At 45.7% G+C, this 17,611-nt stretch overlaps 1 protein-coding gene across 4 annotated transcripts in view; it reads left to right on the top strand.

Moving 5' to 3' along the window:
• Window positions 1–17,611, top strand: part of fancd2 (FA complementation group D2) — a 120,107-nt gene that overhangs the window by 77,538 nt on the left and 24,958 nt on the right. For all 4 annotated transcript variants that reach the window (XM_038812302.1, XM_038812301.1, XM_038812303.1 and 1 more), the window contains 4 exons: window positions 1,163–1,281; window positions 11,563–11,673; window positions 16,166–16,293; window positions 17,094–17,193. In XM_038812302.1, coding sequence (XP_038668230.1) covers window positions 1,163–1,281; window positions 11,563–11,673; window positions 16,166–16,293; window positions 17,094–17,193 — 458 coding nt within the window. The remainder of the gene's footprint in view (window positions 1–1,162; window positions 1,282–11,562; window positions 11,674–16,165; window positions 16,294–17,093; window positions 17,194–17,611) is intronic.

Raw genomic sequence — 17,611 nt, 5'->3', positions numbered from 1 at the left:
AAGACATGCATGAACAGGTTCTCCCGGAGGTGGAGGATAAGTGCAAGTGGTGTCAGGGAGGCCCGACCAACCACACCCATATGTTCTTGTCCTGCCCCAGACTCGGAGTTCTGGGCGGCCTTTTTTTGAGGCTATGTCCAGGGTGGTGGGGGTCGAGATGGAGACGTGCCCATCTGTGCCTCGAAGTGTCGGAGCCTCCAGAGCTCTGGACAGGGAAAGGGGCGGACGCCCTGGCCTTTGCCTCACTGATCGCCAGGCAGAGACTTCTGCTGGCCTGGAAATGGGCAGTGCCACCCAGGATCTCGGTGTGGCCCTCCAACCGGGCCGAATTCTTGCAACTAGAAAAAATAAAATTCTCAATGAGGGGGTCGGAGGAGCGATTCCACGACACGTGGAAAAAGTTCACAAACATCTTTACAGACTGTTCGCAACCAGCAACAAATAGGGGATGGGGAGATAGGAAGTGGGGTGGGTGAGCAGGGAACACCACCTGGATGAAAAGGTGCCCGCAGAGAGCAGAGAAGGAACGGGGAGGGAGGCCATTTACAGGAGGGGATATCGATCCCTCTCATACGGCCCAAACCGGGAGAATGGACCTGCCTAACCCCCCCCCGCCGAGAACTCTGGACGGCAGGGCGGGGAGGGGTGGGACAGAACAGGGAACAGGATTTCCTTCGCTAGCACAACTATAGATAATGAACAATGTAAAGAGGCCTGATAATAGTTGTAAATGCATATGTAAAGTTGTGAGTAACTGGTATCACTCAATGCTAAGAGCCCCAACATGAACACTTCTTTAAAAAAACTGTAAGATATACACTAATGTGAGTAGGAAAAAGATAGAACTGGGACCACTGTCACAGACACAGGGACAGCCTCTGTTACCTATGTTGATGTTGTTACTATGTTGAATATTTTTGTTGTCTCTATTGTTCTGCAAAGTTTTGACATTAAGTGCAAAATGCTAATAAAAACATTTTTTAGAAAAATAAATCACGATGAAACCATCCCATTCAAGAATTGATGTTACCTGGAATTGATTTAATTTATTGGAAATTCAGTGAATACTTATGAAAGATGACCCCTTATTTTAAGATTTGTGGAGTGTGTTAATGAAGACTGACCATTTTCCTTTTAATTTGTTGCTGTTTTTGGTGTGCAGGTGCTGACAGCTGAGAACAATGGTGTGGTAGACGTTCTAGGAGCTGATGTGAAAGAGCAGCAGCAGATGGCTGCATGCTATCAGTTATTACTTCAGATCCTGAACACACTCTTTGCTTGGTAGGTACGGAGCCTGGGATCGTGGAGAATGGATAGATACTAATTGCAAGAAATTGATGGGTTGCAGTGGAAGTGAAATAAATGGGTCTTTCAGAGATGTTTAGGAAAATTCAATCATGTAATGGCTGACATTACTTTCAGCCTGTGTGCCATTCACATTTGCATAAAAAGGTAGGTTATATATTAATGTTTAAAGTTGCCATCTTCGATGAGATCAGTGGTGTGGAGACTTAATTGCTGCGAGTGAGGCTAGGCTGCCTTTAGTAATCATCCCAGAATTTTGGGGGCTTTAGTTGCTGTGATTCTGGCTGGCTTGCTTGGGTCTGGAGTTGAGGCGTGGATGTGTGATAAGCTGGGATTTCAGATATTAGATCAGTGGTTCAAGCACAGCGGAACAACATAAACTCTATGGTCTTTTCCATTATATCAGATAATCAAGCTTCCACAGTATGTATCATCTCGGAAGTTACTTTGACTTGGGTCACTGGCACACACAGGCAAATCCCTCCTACAGCATTCGATTGAACAAGGGAGTGTTGCCATTTTGGGTTTGCGGTCTACTACCACCTCCCCAGTCTTTATCCCGATGATATTCATACTCCTACAACTCCCCACAAAGTCTCCGGTTTCGCAGGGTTAGTCTCTGGTGCCTGGACCAACCTCCCCGATCTGGTCCTGATTTTGTTTCAAGGTTGAGGATGAATTGCGCGCACTCATCATTCGATAGGAGTGTCTTCCACCTGGATGGTTGTAAACTTTCGACTGTGCCTGTTTCTTTTTCCTCGTCTCCATCTGGATCTCTGTAGTATGTCCAAGGTTCCATTGGTTTCCTGCCCAATGAGATCAAGGCGCTTCGGTTTTTCTGATATTGCCCTGGTTCATCTAAATTCTATCAGATCTCAGTTGTGGAGCTCTTCCTGTTACTATGCCTTCTTTCTGTTGATTTCATTCGCACTCTCTCCCCAGGCTGTCGAAATTTCAAGTCTGTTCCATACCTGTAGTTGAAATTACTAGCTTGACTGTCTTTTTGTTGCTCCCCGCCCTTCCTAACTTTCTCGCAATCATCTGAGGTATTTTTAGGTTGCAGTGTTTGTTGTAGAGGTTTTGAGCTATGTTCACGGCTGTCGTCCCATCAATAGCTCTGATGGCAAGAACCCGTTTATTAGCGATGAGGTCTGTAAGTTAAGAAGGGCTAAGTTAATGTCTTTGTTCGTATTCCTCTTTCTGCTTCTCATTCAACCGAGGATATCCTGTTGTAGTGCTTACTTATTCTCTTGCAGTCTTTTCTCAGTGCCTGTGGAGTGTTTAGTAATGAGCAAAATAAATGTTTCCACTTCCTCAAAGTTTTTCAGTTTGACTCCTTCCACTGGTATTCTTGATAATGCATCTGCTGTCATCTGGTACCTTCCTTAATGAATTCCGCAAATGAATAGCATCTCATGGGTCTTAGTCTAAAACTAGATGGCATTTTTGCAATTCCCCTTTGATCAAGAAGACTAACCAATGGTTTGTGATCAGTTTCAATGTTCAACCTGAATCCCGTGACATAAATCAGAATCTCCCGCAGGCCCATGTGGTCGCTAATGCTTTTCTCAATGGTTGCATACCTCTTCTGTGTCGGTGAGAGATCTTGAGACGTAGTAAACTGGTCGCCTGTGTCCATCTTTGGAGATGATGCGCCCGCTGCTACATTTGCTGACAACTCAGGATCGGGATGAAATTTTTCATCTCGTCAAAAGCATTCTGCTGGTCCACATTCCAGCACCACTGGTGACCTCATCTCAACTGCTGTCGTAAAAACTTGTTGATTTCTGCCATTTTTGGTAGGAACTTGCCTATTTGATTGACCATATGAAGGAATCTATGAATCTAATTCTGTGATATTCTGCAGGTTGTCCATAATTTCAAAATATGCCCGAAGAATTTTATCATCGGTTTTGCAAATTCACATTTGTCGTTCAATGTCAACCCTGCTTCTTTTAGGACTTGTAAGCCATGTCTTTTCTTTGATGAATTATATCAGAATATCGTCCATCTGGCACATTTATCCTCCCCTTGCCTTCCAGGATCTGAGACATCATTCTTTGGAATATCTCAGGCGCAGAAGCAATTCTGAACGGTAACTCAACCAGCAATGAACAGAAGGCCAGACATCATTAGAGTGAGCTATAGGCTAAGTGTAGTTTCCATTCATAAACAAGAAAAGCTTTAATTGACTACTTGTCATTCATTTACTTGGCAGCACCTATGCTTTTCTGGATCCGCTGTACACTTCAACACAGTAGATCAGCGTCAGTGATTTTTTTTTGGCTTGTTTTCAAAGTTTCTGTGAATATTTCCAAGAAAGTTTTTCAAAATTATTTTCTGCTTTTGTCTCCCTTTGGGCTCTGTAAGTTCAAGTCCCACTCCAGAAACTTGGGCATGGAAGTTGAGGCTGCCGCTCCAGTGCAGTGCTGAGAGTGTGCTGTTTTGCACTGTTTTGAGGTGCTGTTGTTCGGTTATATAAATTGATCTGAGGCACTGTTTACCTTATGGTGGACGTGAGGGATCCAGTGGTGCTGTTTCGGGAAGAGTAAAGGAGTGCCTCCCATGCCTTCGCCAAGATTGTCCCTAGGGCAGCATTACGTAGATTATCTGGTCATTATCAGTGTAGTAATCCAGGAGACACGAAGATAAAAGGTGAAACTAAAATTTATTTTAATCAATTGGGCTGGAACTCGTGTCTGGGTCTGGGTATCTAAAAGACGTATCTAAAAGTCCCAGCTGGATGGGCCTCTGCCTGTTACCATGGGAACTCTTACTCCATAAACCCCACGGGGAGATTAATTGAGAGATCCAGTCCAGATCCTCCCCCTCGTTCCCATGACCATGAGGCCTCCTTCGCCCCTTCGCAGATGGCCTGGAGTCCATCGTCAGTGGAGTCAGATCTGGTGGCATAAAGCAGATAGGTGATCGGCGTTTCCTCGCAGAGGCCGAAGGGCTCCAAAACGGCATGTGGGTGTATTCATACAATCCCTTATGTGTGTTGGTGTCAAACCTGGATGCCGTATAGAGCTCTAGCTGGAGGTATGCATGGCTCATGTACAGCTTGCTAAATGCGTGGCCTCCAGCTACGCGGCATTTAGTCTCTGCAAAGGCAGACCAACTTGTCGGGTTTTAATACTGGAGCCACCAGCGCAGCCCATCCTGCAAATTGTACTGGGTGTATTATGCCAAGGCGTTCCAGACCTCTAGGTTCGGCCTCTACTTGATGAGTACGGCACAGGAGACCAGTCGTGCCCTGAAATATTTAGGCATGGTCTCTGGGTCCACGTAGATCTTTGCCCTTGCTCCTCTGATCTTGTCAAAGCTCTCCTGAAACACCTCGGGATATTTCCCGACGACTTCATATGGACCACTGGTTTGCATCCTGAAGATCTGCTGCCCATCCAATTGGATTTTTTGCAGCCAGTCTCTGTCCAGAAGACTGTCCTGGTCCTTGCACGACTGTTATGGGATGTTGGACTGTTGCCCACGGGCAACCTGGGTCACGGTGGTTCTTACGAATCCTAGAGGCTCCTCTGTGTACGTGACCAACTTGGCCCTGGTGTCCCGCAGGCACAGGGTGTGATGCTGGCTTGGAGACGCCTGAAGGTCTGTCCCCCACAATGGAGACGGCAGCTCCCGCATCCACTTCCGTGTTCATTTCCAAGGGGTGACAGTTGACCTGAAGTTTAATTTTAATTGAGGCAACTTTGGGGTTATGCGGTTCAACTTCATTAGTCTGTCCTGTTTGGGCTGGTGGATTTGCAGGACCCGGGCCTGAGGTGGATTTGGTGTCTGGCCTGGGCGGTACACGAACTGATGATTTTGACAGCCTTGCCTTGGGCGTATCCTTTAGCCGCAGGTACAGCACTCTCTTGACTGCTCTGCGAAGTCTTGCGGTTGTCAGCCCATGTCCTTGTGTGCATTGGTTGAGCAGTGACCAGGTAGTGGGCGGGGCGTGCAGATGCTGTCCACAGGGAGTCCGCTTTTCTGATACCCGGGGGCGTCCGACACGTATCGCGCTGCAGTGCATTGAACCGTGGCGTTCTTGGGCCCCTTTTCGGCATTTCCAGGGACAGTGCCAGTTCTATGGCTCTTTAAGATCAAGGGTGGGTTCTGCAAGCTGTTTTCTCTGAGTCTTAGAACATAGAACAGTACAGCACAGAACTTTTTAGGACACTACGGGCAATTTAGCATGGCCAATCCACCTAACCCGCACATCTTTGCACTGTGGGAGGAAACCGGAGCACCCGGAGGAAACCCACGCACACACGGGGAGGACGTGCAGACTCCGCACAGACAGTGACCCAGCCGGGAATCGAACTGGGACCCTGGAGCTGTGAAGCATTTATGCTAACCACCATGCTACCGTGCTGCCCACTTGACGTTGTTTATTCCACATACCAGCTGGCCCTGTCATATATCTGGCAGGGATGGCCTGTACTCGCAGTACCCAGCCAGGTATTCCATTACAGGCCTCCAGCGAACCTTCCTGCTGTACTAAACCTGTCCCGCTGGAGAACAACTGATGGTCTCAGGTTGTAGTGGTTTGCCACTACGTCTACCAGCTCAGGAAAGGTTTGAGCCTGGGGTCACTGGGTAAGTCGATGATGCTGAATGTCTGGGCTCCACAGGCAGTCAAAAGGATTACCATCTGTCGATCGTTACCCTCTGCCGTTCGCATAAAAGAAGTAGCGCATTCTTTTGGCCAATCCTTCACATCCACGTCATATGGTTCGAGTTTCCCAAATAACGGCATTTCCGGGTTCCTTTTGTACACTTCTTACCAGAGACATTTATTTTAAGCAGGGCTGACCAGAATCCTGGTCCTGTTTCTTATTGCCAGTGTAGTAATCCATTAAGAAAATGAAAGTCAAACAAAAATTTATTTAAAATCAAATGTAAAGACATATCCGAGGCATGTCGCACGAGTGTTCTAGCCCGGGACTAAGAGGAACTCCTGGTCTGGGTAGCTATTTAAAAGGCTCGACAATGAGTCCCAACTGAATGGGCCCCGCCCTTTACCATGGGAACTCTTACTACACAAGCCCCATAGCGAGGTCAATGATCCTCTTGAGGGTTATCACAATCCGGTTCTGGATGGCACGGTGGCGCAGTGGTTAACACTGCTGCCTATGGCACTGAGGACCCGGGTTCTATCCCGCCCCTGGGTCACTGTCTGTGTGGAGTTTGCACATTCTCCCCGTGTCTGTGTGGGTCTCACCCCCACAACCCAAAGATGTGCAGGTTAGGTGGATTGGCCACACTAAATTGCCCCTTAATTGGGTACTCTAAATTTATATATATTTTTTTTAAAATTACAATGCAGTTCTATTTGAGGGAGTTTGCTGTGTGCATATTGGCTGCCATATTCCCTGCATTATTGACTAAGTTTTGGACTTTATTAAGGAAGTTTTAACTGCACCTAGAAAAGTATAGCATGATTAGAAAAAGTCAACATGGTTTTGCTGAGGGGAAAATCCTATTCAACAAATTTATTGAAGATTTTGAAAGGTGGAACTAGTAGGGTAGATACAGGGGAGTCCGTAGATACGTTATTTCCAAAAAAAAAAGCACCCTACAAGAAATTAATAGGCAAGATAAGTGTTGGGGTAGTATTTTAGCATGGGTCGAGGATTGGTTAACAGATGGAAGGCGCTGAATGGGCATAAGTGGGACTTTTTCCAGTTGGCAGGCAGTGATTAGTGGAGTTCCACAAGGACCTGTGCTGGGGCCTCCGCTGTTTACAATCTATATTAATAACTTGGACAAAGAGATAGAGAGTAATGTATCAAAATTTGCTAATGATAGCAAGCTGGATGGGAAGGTAAGATGTTAGAAGGACAGATGGAGTGAAATGTAGGGAAGTGTGAAGTTATTCACTTTGGTCCGAAGAGTAGAAAAGCAATTTTTTTTTTTTAAAAAGGTATTAAACTTCAAGTGTAGATGTTCAAAGAGGCTTGGGTGTGCTTGTACAAGGAGTGGAGAAAATTAGAAAGCAAGTGCAGCAAACAATTAGGAAAGCAAATGGAATGTTAGCCTTAATTGCAAGTGGATTAGAATAGGGGAATAAAATCCATAATTATGGTCTCAACAAAACCCTGTGCATATGAAATACTGCGTGCAAATTGGGTCTCATGTTTAAGAAAGGATGTACTTGCATTGGAGGCGATACAGCGATGGGTCACTAAATTGATCCCTGGGATATGAGAGTTGTCCCATGATGAGGGATGAAATAAATTTGGTTTATATACTCTGGAATTAAATTCCAATCTCATTGAACAAAATTCTGAGGGGGCTAGATAGGATGGACACAAAAAAAAGACTTTCTGCTGTTGGCGAGTCTAAAACACAGTGACATAGACTCGGGATAAGAGGTCAATTTTAGGAATGAGATGAGGTGAAATTGCTTCACTCAAAGAAGGGTTATGAATCTTTGGAATTCTCTATCCCCAGAGGGGTTTAAATGCTCCCATCACTGGGATGGGATTTAAGGTTGGGATAGATTTATTTTTGGTCTCAGGGAATTAAACGACATGGTGGCACAGTGATTAGCACTCCTGTCTCACACACCAGGGAGCCAGGTGGCTGGCTGTGTACAGTTTGCACATTCTCCCAGTGCCTGCTTGGTGCTCCGGTTTCCTCCCACAGTCTAATGATGTGTAGGTTAGGTGGATGGGCCATGCTAAATTGACCCTTAGTGTCCTGATTCGATGGGGCTAGGTGCATAGGGCAGGGGAATGGGCCTTCGTAGGGTTCTCTTTTGGAGGGTTGGTGCAGAGGTGATGGGCCAAATGGCCTCCTGCACTGTAGGGATAGAGCAGGAAAATGGAAGCCCACAATTAGCCATGGTGGTATTGAATGGCAGAGCAGGCTCGACATGCTAATGTGATCTACTCTGCTCCTATTTATTGTGTTCTTGTAACCCGTTAAAACAATAATGACCAAATGTGGTGACAAAAATAGGTAACAATCTGGATTCTTTGTCCAGAGGCAAGTGCCAAAAGCTGCTGTTAGCATCCAGTTTTGTGAAGAGGATGTTTATTTCTTGCTACTTTGGCAAGACTTTTATCCACTGATACCATCAGGTGTATTTCATGCTCTACTGACTTGTTTAATTGAGTCACGTCTGGAACTTCCGGTGGCAGCCATGAGGTGAATGGTCGCACATCAGGTGGCTCCTGCTTGGGGATTTGGTTTTGGCCTGTTTAACGAGTGCTGTTCAGGTGGAAAAGTGGTGTCATTGGAGAGTTTGGGTTCCTCCTCTGGCATAGGGCGTCTGAGTTCCACCTCCTGCGTGGGGTGTCTGGGTTCCACCTCCGGCGTGGGATGTCTGGAGATTATAACACTAGGAACAAGTCGAGTAAGGGGTCCTCGTCTGACTTGGGTGGCCCTCGTGTTGCAAGAGGGGAGAAAATGGCAGAGGACTCTATGTCATCGTTGCCCTCTCGAGAGGCTGGTGGAATTCCTGGTGGAGGAGTTCAGGAAACCGAGCAGGCAGTCGCGGACAATTTGGCAACGGTGATTGAGCCCATTTTGTGCAGCTCTTGGTACAGAGTGGAGCAATGGTTGGAGGTACAGAGCTCGACAATTCGGAAGATGGAGGAGACAGTCACGGACCGTGGTCACCAGATTGCCACTTGGTGGCGGAGGGGCAGAAGGCATTGAAGGCTCAAGTCGATGACCTGGAGATTTGCTCCAGACCTCAAAATTTGAAGATCGTTGTGCTGCCACACGGCAGAGAAAGTGCCGACTCCGCGGACTGTGGCAAAGATGTTCGTGGAGCTGGTGGGGGAGGGAGTTTTTGCAAACCCTTTCGCAAACCCACCAGCCATTGTGACAGAAGCCCAGATCTGGGGAGCTACCGTGGGCAATCATAGTCTGCCTCCACAGGTGTTTGGATAAAGGCATGATCCTGAGGTGGGCGAAGGACACTAGAGAATGTAGATAGGAGGGCTATCCCATCAGAATTCATCAGGACATTCAAACAGAACTGGCAGAAAGGCTGTGGGGTTCACTAAGGAGACTCTTTACAAGAGAAAAGTGGAGTTTGGAATGGTGAATTCAGAGGCCATTACTTCGACATGCTGGAGGAGGCGAATTGTGACGAAACATGGACTGGGGGAAGACTGAGTGAAGTTGTTGGTTACACCCGAGGGTTGGTTTCTTTGTCTCTGTTAATTCTTTGTCTTTAATCTGGGTTACTGGTTTATGTTTATTATAGTGTTGTTGGAAACGGATGGATATGTTGGGGGGTGAGGGAGTGGGTGTGGGGATGCATTTGTAGAATGCTCTATATTAAACATGTGACCCTGTGACCATTCCAGAACATTGCTTAGTTATTGGAAAGATAACCACTTGCTTTCATTGTCTGAGAAATGGTGATGGACCTTTCATGCTGTTAAGAAACCTAAGCCTATGTGATCTTGTGTGAAGGTTCATTCGCCTGAAAATTAGGAAAGTCAGTCCTGAACATCTCACTGGACTGTTTGGCAGCAAATTGAAACTTGTAAATAAGCCTCAGTTGCTAACACTCTTTTCTGCTCAGGACTGATGACTCCTGATTCTTTATCACTTATAGGTGTTCCACAATTTCTTTATCCTTGTATTAATCCACCTGTCCTTGCTACTTGATGGTGGATGACAAAGTGTCACATTAAGCCATTGTACTTAATCAGAATACTGAAACACCTGTGCCAGTTTCGAGTTTGCATTCTGTGGGGTGACAATCAACGTCTAATGTAATGCTCCAATAATAATTTCTGTGCCGTAACCTAAGAAGATCATTTGTTTTTTCTGTGGCTCTTCCACTTCTTGGATTTGATTTAATTATTATCCCTCTCTTTTTGTGACCTTTAGATCACTGGTGCTATTCTTCCCACTTGTCAGGTTTTCCCACCATCTGAAGATGGTGGTTGGTGCGCTTTTGCATCACTGAACTCACTGTTTTTTGTCCGTCATTGAAATGGCTTCATTCTCCCTTCTCTCTCTCTCTCTCTCTCTCTCTCTCTCCTCCTCTCTCTCTCTCTCTCTCTCTCTCTCTCTTCCCCCCCCACCCCCCCAAGGATATCATCTTTCCCCGCAAACAACCGCTCTGTTTTGCTTCCTCAGTTTGGTCTGTCATGCTATTGGTACTGCCTTTGAGCGAGCTAACTCTTCCATCATTTGCAAAAGATCTGATGTGGTCTGGATTTTGTCTAAGACCCCAACCACTGTATGATTGCATATTAATTCAACTGAAGATCCCATACTCAGTCCTCCACAAATTTGTACAGGTCATTATCAAGGAATCCATGGATTCACCTGGTTCTTGCCTCTTACATTTTGCTCACTCGATGATCATATTTTTCTAACACCGAATGCCTGGATGGCTTATTAATGAGCTTGAAACTTCATCTTGTCTTGCAATGACATCGCCTACTCTGGCCCCTACTGTGTAGAGTACTGACCTGATTTTTCTGTTCCTCCTTATGCAAACCTGAAGCTGCTCTGTATCTAGAGAATCTGTTCTTCCAATGGTCTTGGTGTTGAGCCTGTTACAAACTTTCACAGCTTCAGAACGGCTCTGGGAGTGGCAATGTAGAGTCCATGCTTAACCCAAGCTCTGAATCTGTTGTTGCTTCAGGAATTTGGCTAGCAGATTATGATCTGTACTCACTTACCTGGACCTGTCTGCCTGAAGCACCCAGAGTCCTCTGTTCTCAGGTGAGCCTTCAATCTTTCCTCCTCTTGTCCTTTTTCCACGGATTTGTAGGTCTTTTAGGTCTGCAGTCTTCCGGCGTTTTTCTGGATCTTTGCGTTCTATCTGCTGGCACCATGTTTCATCTGGTGCACATGGCCAACATAAACCACCAGCTGTCACCACGTTTAGATAGGGTTTGCCTGTCACCCTAAAAATGCTACCACGGGCGGTTATTTGTTTAAAAAGTTGTTTATTTACAGATCTTCATACATCCAGTAACTCTACTCAAGTACTTCTGCTTCCCACCAGAACAGCCTTAGTCATGTGACATTGCATCACAGTGGCATCAGTATTAGTGCTTCTGATGTTAACCCTTTACATCCTCCCCGACTCTTTATTCCATCTATGCACAAACTCCTGCAGAGAGGAGGAAATAGAGGTTCTACTATTGAGTAATTAAAAATTGGAACAATTGATTACTGACTGGGATGGGATGAAATTGGAAACAGGAACGTTTACTGGCTGGTAGAATGGCACAATAACAAATTTGATTTATTGTTTCTTTAAATGTACAGGTGTGGATTTGCTCAGAATGGAAACCGTAAGTTACTGAAGTTGGCCCTTGGTGTCCTGGCAAACAGACTTAAAGCTGGAGATGGTGAATTGGAACTGGAAGAGCTCATCAGGTATTACGAGGGACTTTACAATGTTTTTTAAAAATATAAATTTAGAGTACTCAATTCATTTTTTTCTATTTAAGGGGCAATTTAGAGTGGCCAATCCACCTAGCCTGCATATCTTTGGGTTGTGGGGGCGAAACCCACGCAAACACGGGGAGAATGTGCAAACTCCACAGGGACAGTGACCCAGAGCTGGGATCGAACCTGGGACCTCGACGCCGTGAGGCAGCTGGGCTAACCCACTGCGGAAACTTTACAATGTTATGACCATAGTGTTATTTGTGGATTTGGGTCCAAAATGATGATTAAAGCTCTGAGGTGCAAATAGAGGCCTTAAGACAAAAATAATGCTTCCCGACATCCTGTACCTCTGGATTTTACTTGTCATGTTCAGTTTTGCACATTGTAGCAACGCCAACAACTTAAAGTTGACAGAGACTTTTCATGTATAAAGATGATCCAAGGTGCTACTCAAAGGCACAACCAGGCAAAAATGGCTGGTGAGACTAAGCGGATGTCATTAGGAACGATGGCGGGTGATGGAAAGCATCCTTCAAGGATTGTCCAGAATGGCAGTTTACCTGGACGACGTATTAATCTCTGGAGCCACCGAGAAGGAGCAGCTGGAAAATTTGGAGGACGTCTTATGACTATTCTTGACGCAGGCGTCTGCCTGTGTATTTCAGGCAAGTGAGGTAACCCACCTCTGCTATCGTGTCGACAAGGACGGCCTACACCCTGTAGAAGATGAGGTAAAGGTCATAAAAGGAGCACCGACAGCAAGAAACACAACAGAACTAGTCGATCCTCAGACTCATTATTATGGGAAATTTACACCTAATCCAGCCACTTTGCTGGCACCCCCACACGCACTGTTGAAAAGTATCAGAAATGGTGGTGCATTATGACCTCTCAAGATTACTCCTATTAATGTGTGACGCCGCTCATTACAGAGTAGGAGCGGTGCTATCTCCCCGATGAGACAGTGGCACCAAGCGGCCAATTGCGTCTGCACCCAGGACCCTGGCAGACGCAGAGGGGAAATATGCCCAGATTGAAAAAGAGGGATTGGCAGTGATATTTGTGGTAAAGAAGTCACCACTAGGTCTACGGGCAACACTTTACCACCATCATGGACCACAAGCCTCCATTGGGCCTCATTGTGGACAAAGCAATTTCTCCCATCGCCACAGCCCGGACCCAATGTTGGGCACTGTTATTGGTGCATGCAAGTACACTTCTGAGCATCAGCCAGAAATGCAGATGACCCGGGTCACCTATCGCTGCCTACGAGCCTGCGCCACCACCACACACACACACACCACCACCCCCACCCCCCCTTCCAATTGTTGGATGAAGTCATCAGGGCTCTAATTCCATGGACACTCTGCCTGTATCCGCCCAACAGATCCAGACATGAACCCATAAGGACTCTACGCTGGCAAAGCTATGCCATGTCGTCCCAAGTGGTGGAATACAAGAATACCCCGCAGAGGACTTAGTTCCTGATATTTTGTGAAGAAGGGTTTTAAGTATGGAAGACTGCATTATCCTGTGGAGAGCCCAAATGATTGTCCCACGACCAGGCCAGTGCTCGATATTACAGGAACTACATTCATAGATACATAGACGTTAGGAGCAGGAAGAGGCCTTTTGGCCCTTCGAGCCTGCTCCGCCATTTATCATGATCATGGCTGATCATCCAACTCAATAGTCTGATGCTTTTTCCTCATAACTTTGATCCCACTCGCCTCAGGTGCTATATCTAGCCACCTCTTGAATATATTCAATGTTTTAGCATCAACTACTTCCTGTGGTAATGCATTCCACAGGCTCACCACTCTTTGGGTGAAGAAATGCCTTCTCATCTCAGTCCAAAATGGTTTACCCTGAATCCCCAGACTGTGACCCCTGGTTCTGGACCCACCCACCATCGGGAACATCTTCCCTGCATCTTCATAGCGGCCCCCAGGAGCCTAAGAAAAAAATGAGATGCTTGCAAGGAGCTACATCTGGTGGCTTGGAATCTACACAGACACTGAGAATAAGATAAGACAATGCTTGCCCTGCCAAGAGAATCTGAAACTCACAAAGACGGCCTTGCTGCATCCACAGAAATGGCCAGGGAGACCCTGGATGTAGGCGCAGACTTTGCTAGACCATTCATGGGCTATAAGTTTCTAATCTTATTTGATGCCCTTTCCAAATGGATGGGAGTGCATCAGATGGCCTGCCACTACTTCCAGAGCCACCGTAGAGAGACGCTCATCATTTAGCACCCACTGAATACTGCCAGGACAGAACCCTGTTTACCAGTAGTGAATTCCAGGCACTTGGGACTAATGGAGTGAAGTACATTTGTACGTTGCCATATCATCCATCCTCGACCAGCCTAGCTGAATGGGTAGCCCAAAACATTCAAGAGCAGGCAAACCACAGGCACTCTTGAGCACAATTCCATTCAATTGTAGGACCATGGCACACACAACAAAAGGAGTGGTGCCAGTAGAACTATTCGTGAGTTAATACCTCTGGACCAGACTCAACTTAATGTTCCCCAACTTAAACGGGAAGCTAAAGTTGAAGCAAGAGTCCCAGAAGAAAAACCATGACAGCCAGAGATGAGACAGGGTCTTTAGTCCGGGAGACACCGTCCAAGTCTGTAACTTCAGAGACTGCCTCCTTGGAATCCGGGAGCCATGATAGAGAAAACGGGGCCTGTATCGCAAGGTCAAACCCAGAGAGAAGACCTTAAGAAAGCATCTAGACCACCTCAGAAACCGGGAACCCTCAACGTCTTTCATACTGGCCTTCAGACAGGGGCTGCAGCCCACCATGGATCAGTCATTCAGCAAAAGGAAGAGGACATGCCTCCGAAATGACAGTAGAGGTGACAGAGCCCTGGCCGGAAGCCACCAAAGAAGAGTTGCCAATGGCAGCCCTTTGACGGAAAAGAAGGTCCCCCATCGACTATACGGCCACTGACGCTAGACACATACGAAGAGGCAGAGAAGACCCCATAGTCATGGGTGTGAGGGGGAACATTTGGACTGGGGGCGGAGGAGAGAATGTGATGACCCCCATGGGAACATAGTGGGAGGATCACTAATAGATCTCCCTGGGGGCTTGTGGAGTGCGCGTTTCCTTGGTAATGGGCAGAGGCCTGCCCAGCTGGGACTCTATTCAGCCTTTTAAAATGCCGGCCCTAACTTGGACCGGCAGTTCTGGTAGTCCACGGCTGGGTCTATTGTTGTACACCACGGTAGCGGCTTTACTTTTAAAACAAAGTTAACCTTCTTGCCCATGTCTCCTGGATCACTACAGTGACTGATTTACCTGCCTGCTGAACTGACCTACAAAGTCACTCCGTTGTGTCAGTGCAATTGTGTTGGAAGAAGGTGGCCCACTACCAGTTGCGGAGGATAAATAAGGATGGGCAGCAAGTGTCAGTCTTGCCAGCGACATTCACATCCCAAGAAAAAAAATCTAAAAGAGCAAAAATTTACCGCTCTTTTCATTTAAAATGTTGTTCCTCCTGCATTTTGTTTCTTAAGGGTTTAATTTGCAAATATGAACTTTCATGTTTAAATTTTGTTTACAGCAGCAAAGATTATTAATTTATCCCAGCCTTTTATAATTTTGCACACCATTATCGAGTACCACCTCAGTCCAGCCGGAAGAGTTAAGTTCCAGGGTAGCGAGTCTTCCCTTGTATTCTTTGTTCATTTATGCAGTGCTTCTCTGAATCCCCTCCTATAATGTTTCATTTTGAAGTAGAGAGAGCAGAGCTGTGCATGGCTGGTTTAGCTCACTGGGCTAAATCGCTGGCTTTTAAAGCAGACCAAGCAGGTCAGCAGCACGGTTCGATTCCCGTACCAGCCTCCCCGGACAGGCGCCGGAATGTGGCGACTAGGGGCTTTTCACAGTAACTTCATTGAAGCCTACTTGTGACAATAAGCGATTTTCATTTCATTTCATTTCAAATGTGGGTCTCGCCAGTGCCAAATAAACACTTATAAAATGACCTCTTGGGACTTGTGCATTTTTATATGCATCTCAACATTCTTTTTGGTTCTTTTAACACCTGAGAATTTGAGGGCATCTGGTAAACCCAGATTAAATCTAATAGAAAAGAACTACTGAAGACTTTGGAAAAACAGACTCGTTTTCACCTACTACCGCGCTCCACCAGATTTAAAACCTTCCGTTAATCTAGCCGATTTGTTTTCACCTTCCAAGATATGTTCTCAACCTTTGCGCTCGCCCTTCGCCAGATTTAAAAGTTTCTGTTAATCTGGCTGCATGGAAATGGATTAGAGATCACTGACCCTCTTCTTTATTTTAATTATTGTTTTAATCCTCGCTCACCAGACCAGATCTCCGATTTCACTTTCAAATTGAACGTTTTGCAGATAACAAAGCTAGCCAAATCTGTTATTAGTCCATTTAGGAAATTCATTCTTTTGTAGCTGACAGAGTATTCTCTCAATCCCGACAGGCAGACTTTTCGGTACCTGCAGAATTTCCATAGCAGCATTCCTCGCTGTGCCACTGCAGTGACCCTGACCCAGCTTCTGATGGTCATAGCCAAGAAATCTCTAGATAACCAGTACAAGGAGAAAATAGGTTTGTCTCAACTTTTCTGCCTTTGGTTTCATGTTTACGTTTTGGCTTGGGGATGTGGGAGGGGACAAGATTGGATAAGAAAAGAATGAAAAAGCAGCTGGAACTTATTTGTCCGCCACGGACGATTTCTGAGAGCCATGTCACCCTGCCAATGGTGCTTTGAAATTATGAACCCTCTCAGATGGGGGTAATGACTTTGTCTCAATTTGTTTTCATTAGTTTCTTCATGGTTGTTCATTTTGGCTGATGTACGCGACACAAGCACTTCACGGTGCAATAGTAGCAACTGGCATTTAACACAGTAAAAGCTCTCAAGGCATTCCACATGGAGGGAGAGGTGTGGGGATAGATTTCTCGAGCTTAAGGCCCAGAAAGCTGAAAACACGAGTGCCGATTGAGGAAATAAAATTGGAATTGCGCAGAAATCTTGGAAGGCTGGAGACTGGATGCTAATGTACAAACATTTGCTTCTTCTGCCTCTTTAAGTACACTCACCTCCATTCGACTATGAATAATCCTGCATTTTTGGTGGCTGTCAGTGTTATAAATGTACACCGACGATTTACACAGCATCCACATCTTAACATTCTCTTCTATCACTTTGATGTCTGTTCTAATCAGACCTTACATTCATTTCATTGCATCTCTGTGATTGCATATTAAAATATTCTTAACTTAAGTAGCTAATTTATATATATATATATATATACATATGGCAAGAGTAATTCTGTATTGTTGATATATATATAAAAGAACAATTTCATGTGTTTAAATGGTTGTACTGATTATTTTCCTTTCAGCATCAATAGCACGAGGCTTCTTGTGCCAATCTTGGGTTCTGCCCACTGGGGAAAAAGAGAAAGGAAATAAATATAATGAAGCTCTGGAAACCCTCCTATGGTAAGTGGAACCAGTATAATCAATTATCTTCACTCCACCATACAGCCAAAAGTGGGAATGTTCGCTGATTAGTGTTCAGAACCATTTGGGACATCTCAGATACTCTTCAACAGTTCATGTCCACATGCAGCAGGACCTGAACAATGTCCTGCTTGCGTTGATAAGTGGCAAGTAACATTTGGGTCACAGAAGTGTCAGGCATTGACCATCTCCAACAAGAGAGAATCTAATCATCTCCCCATCATATTCAATGGCATAACCATCACTAAACCCACCATCCGCAACATCCTGGGGGTAGACCGGAAATTTAATTGGACCAACTATATGAATACTGTGAGGACAAGAGCAGGTCAGATGCTGCAAATTCTGAGATAAATAACTTCTGATTCCTCAAGGCACAAGTCAGGAGCGTGAATGG

The sequence above is a fragment of the Scyliorhinus canicula genome, chromosome 11, assembly GCF_902713615.1.
Source record: "Scyliorhinus canicula chromosome 11, sScyCan1.1, whole genome shotgun sequence".
NCBI lineage: Eukaryota > Metazoa > Chordata > Chondrichthyes > Carcharhiniformes > Scyliorhinidae > Scyliorhinus > Scyliorhinus canicula.
This window is presented reverse-complemented; position numbering and strand designations above follow the sequence as displayed.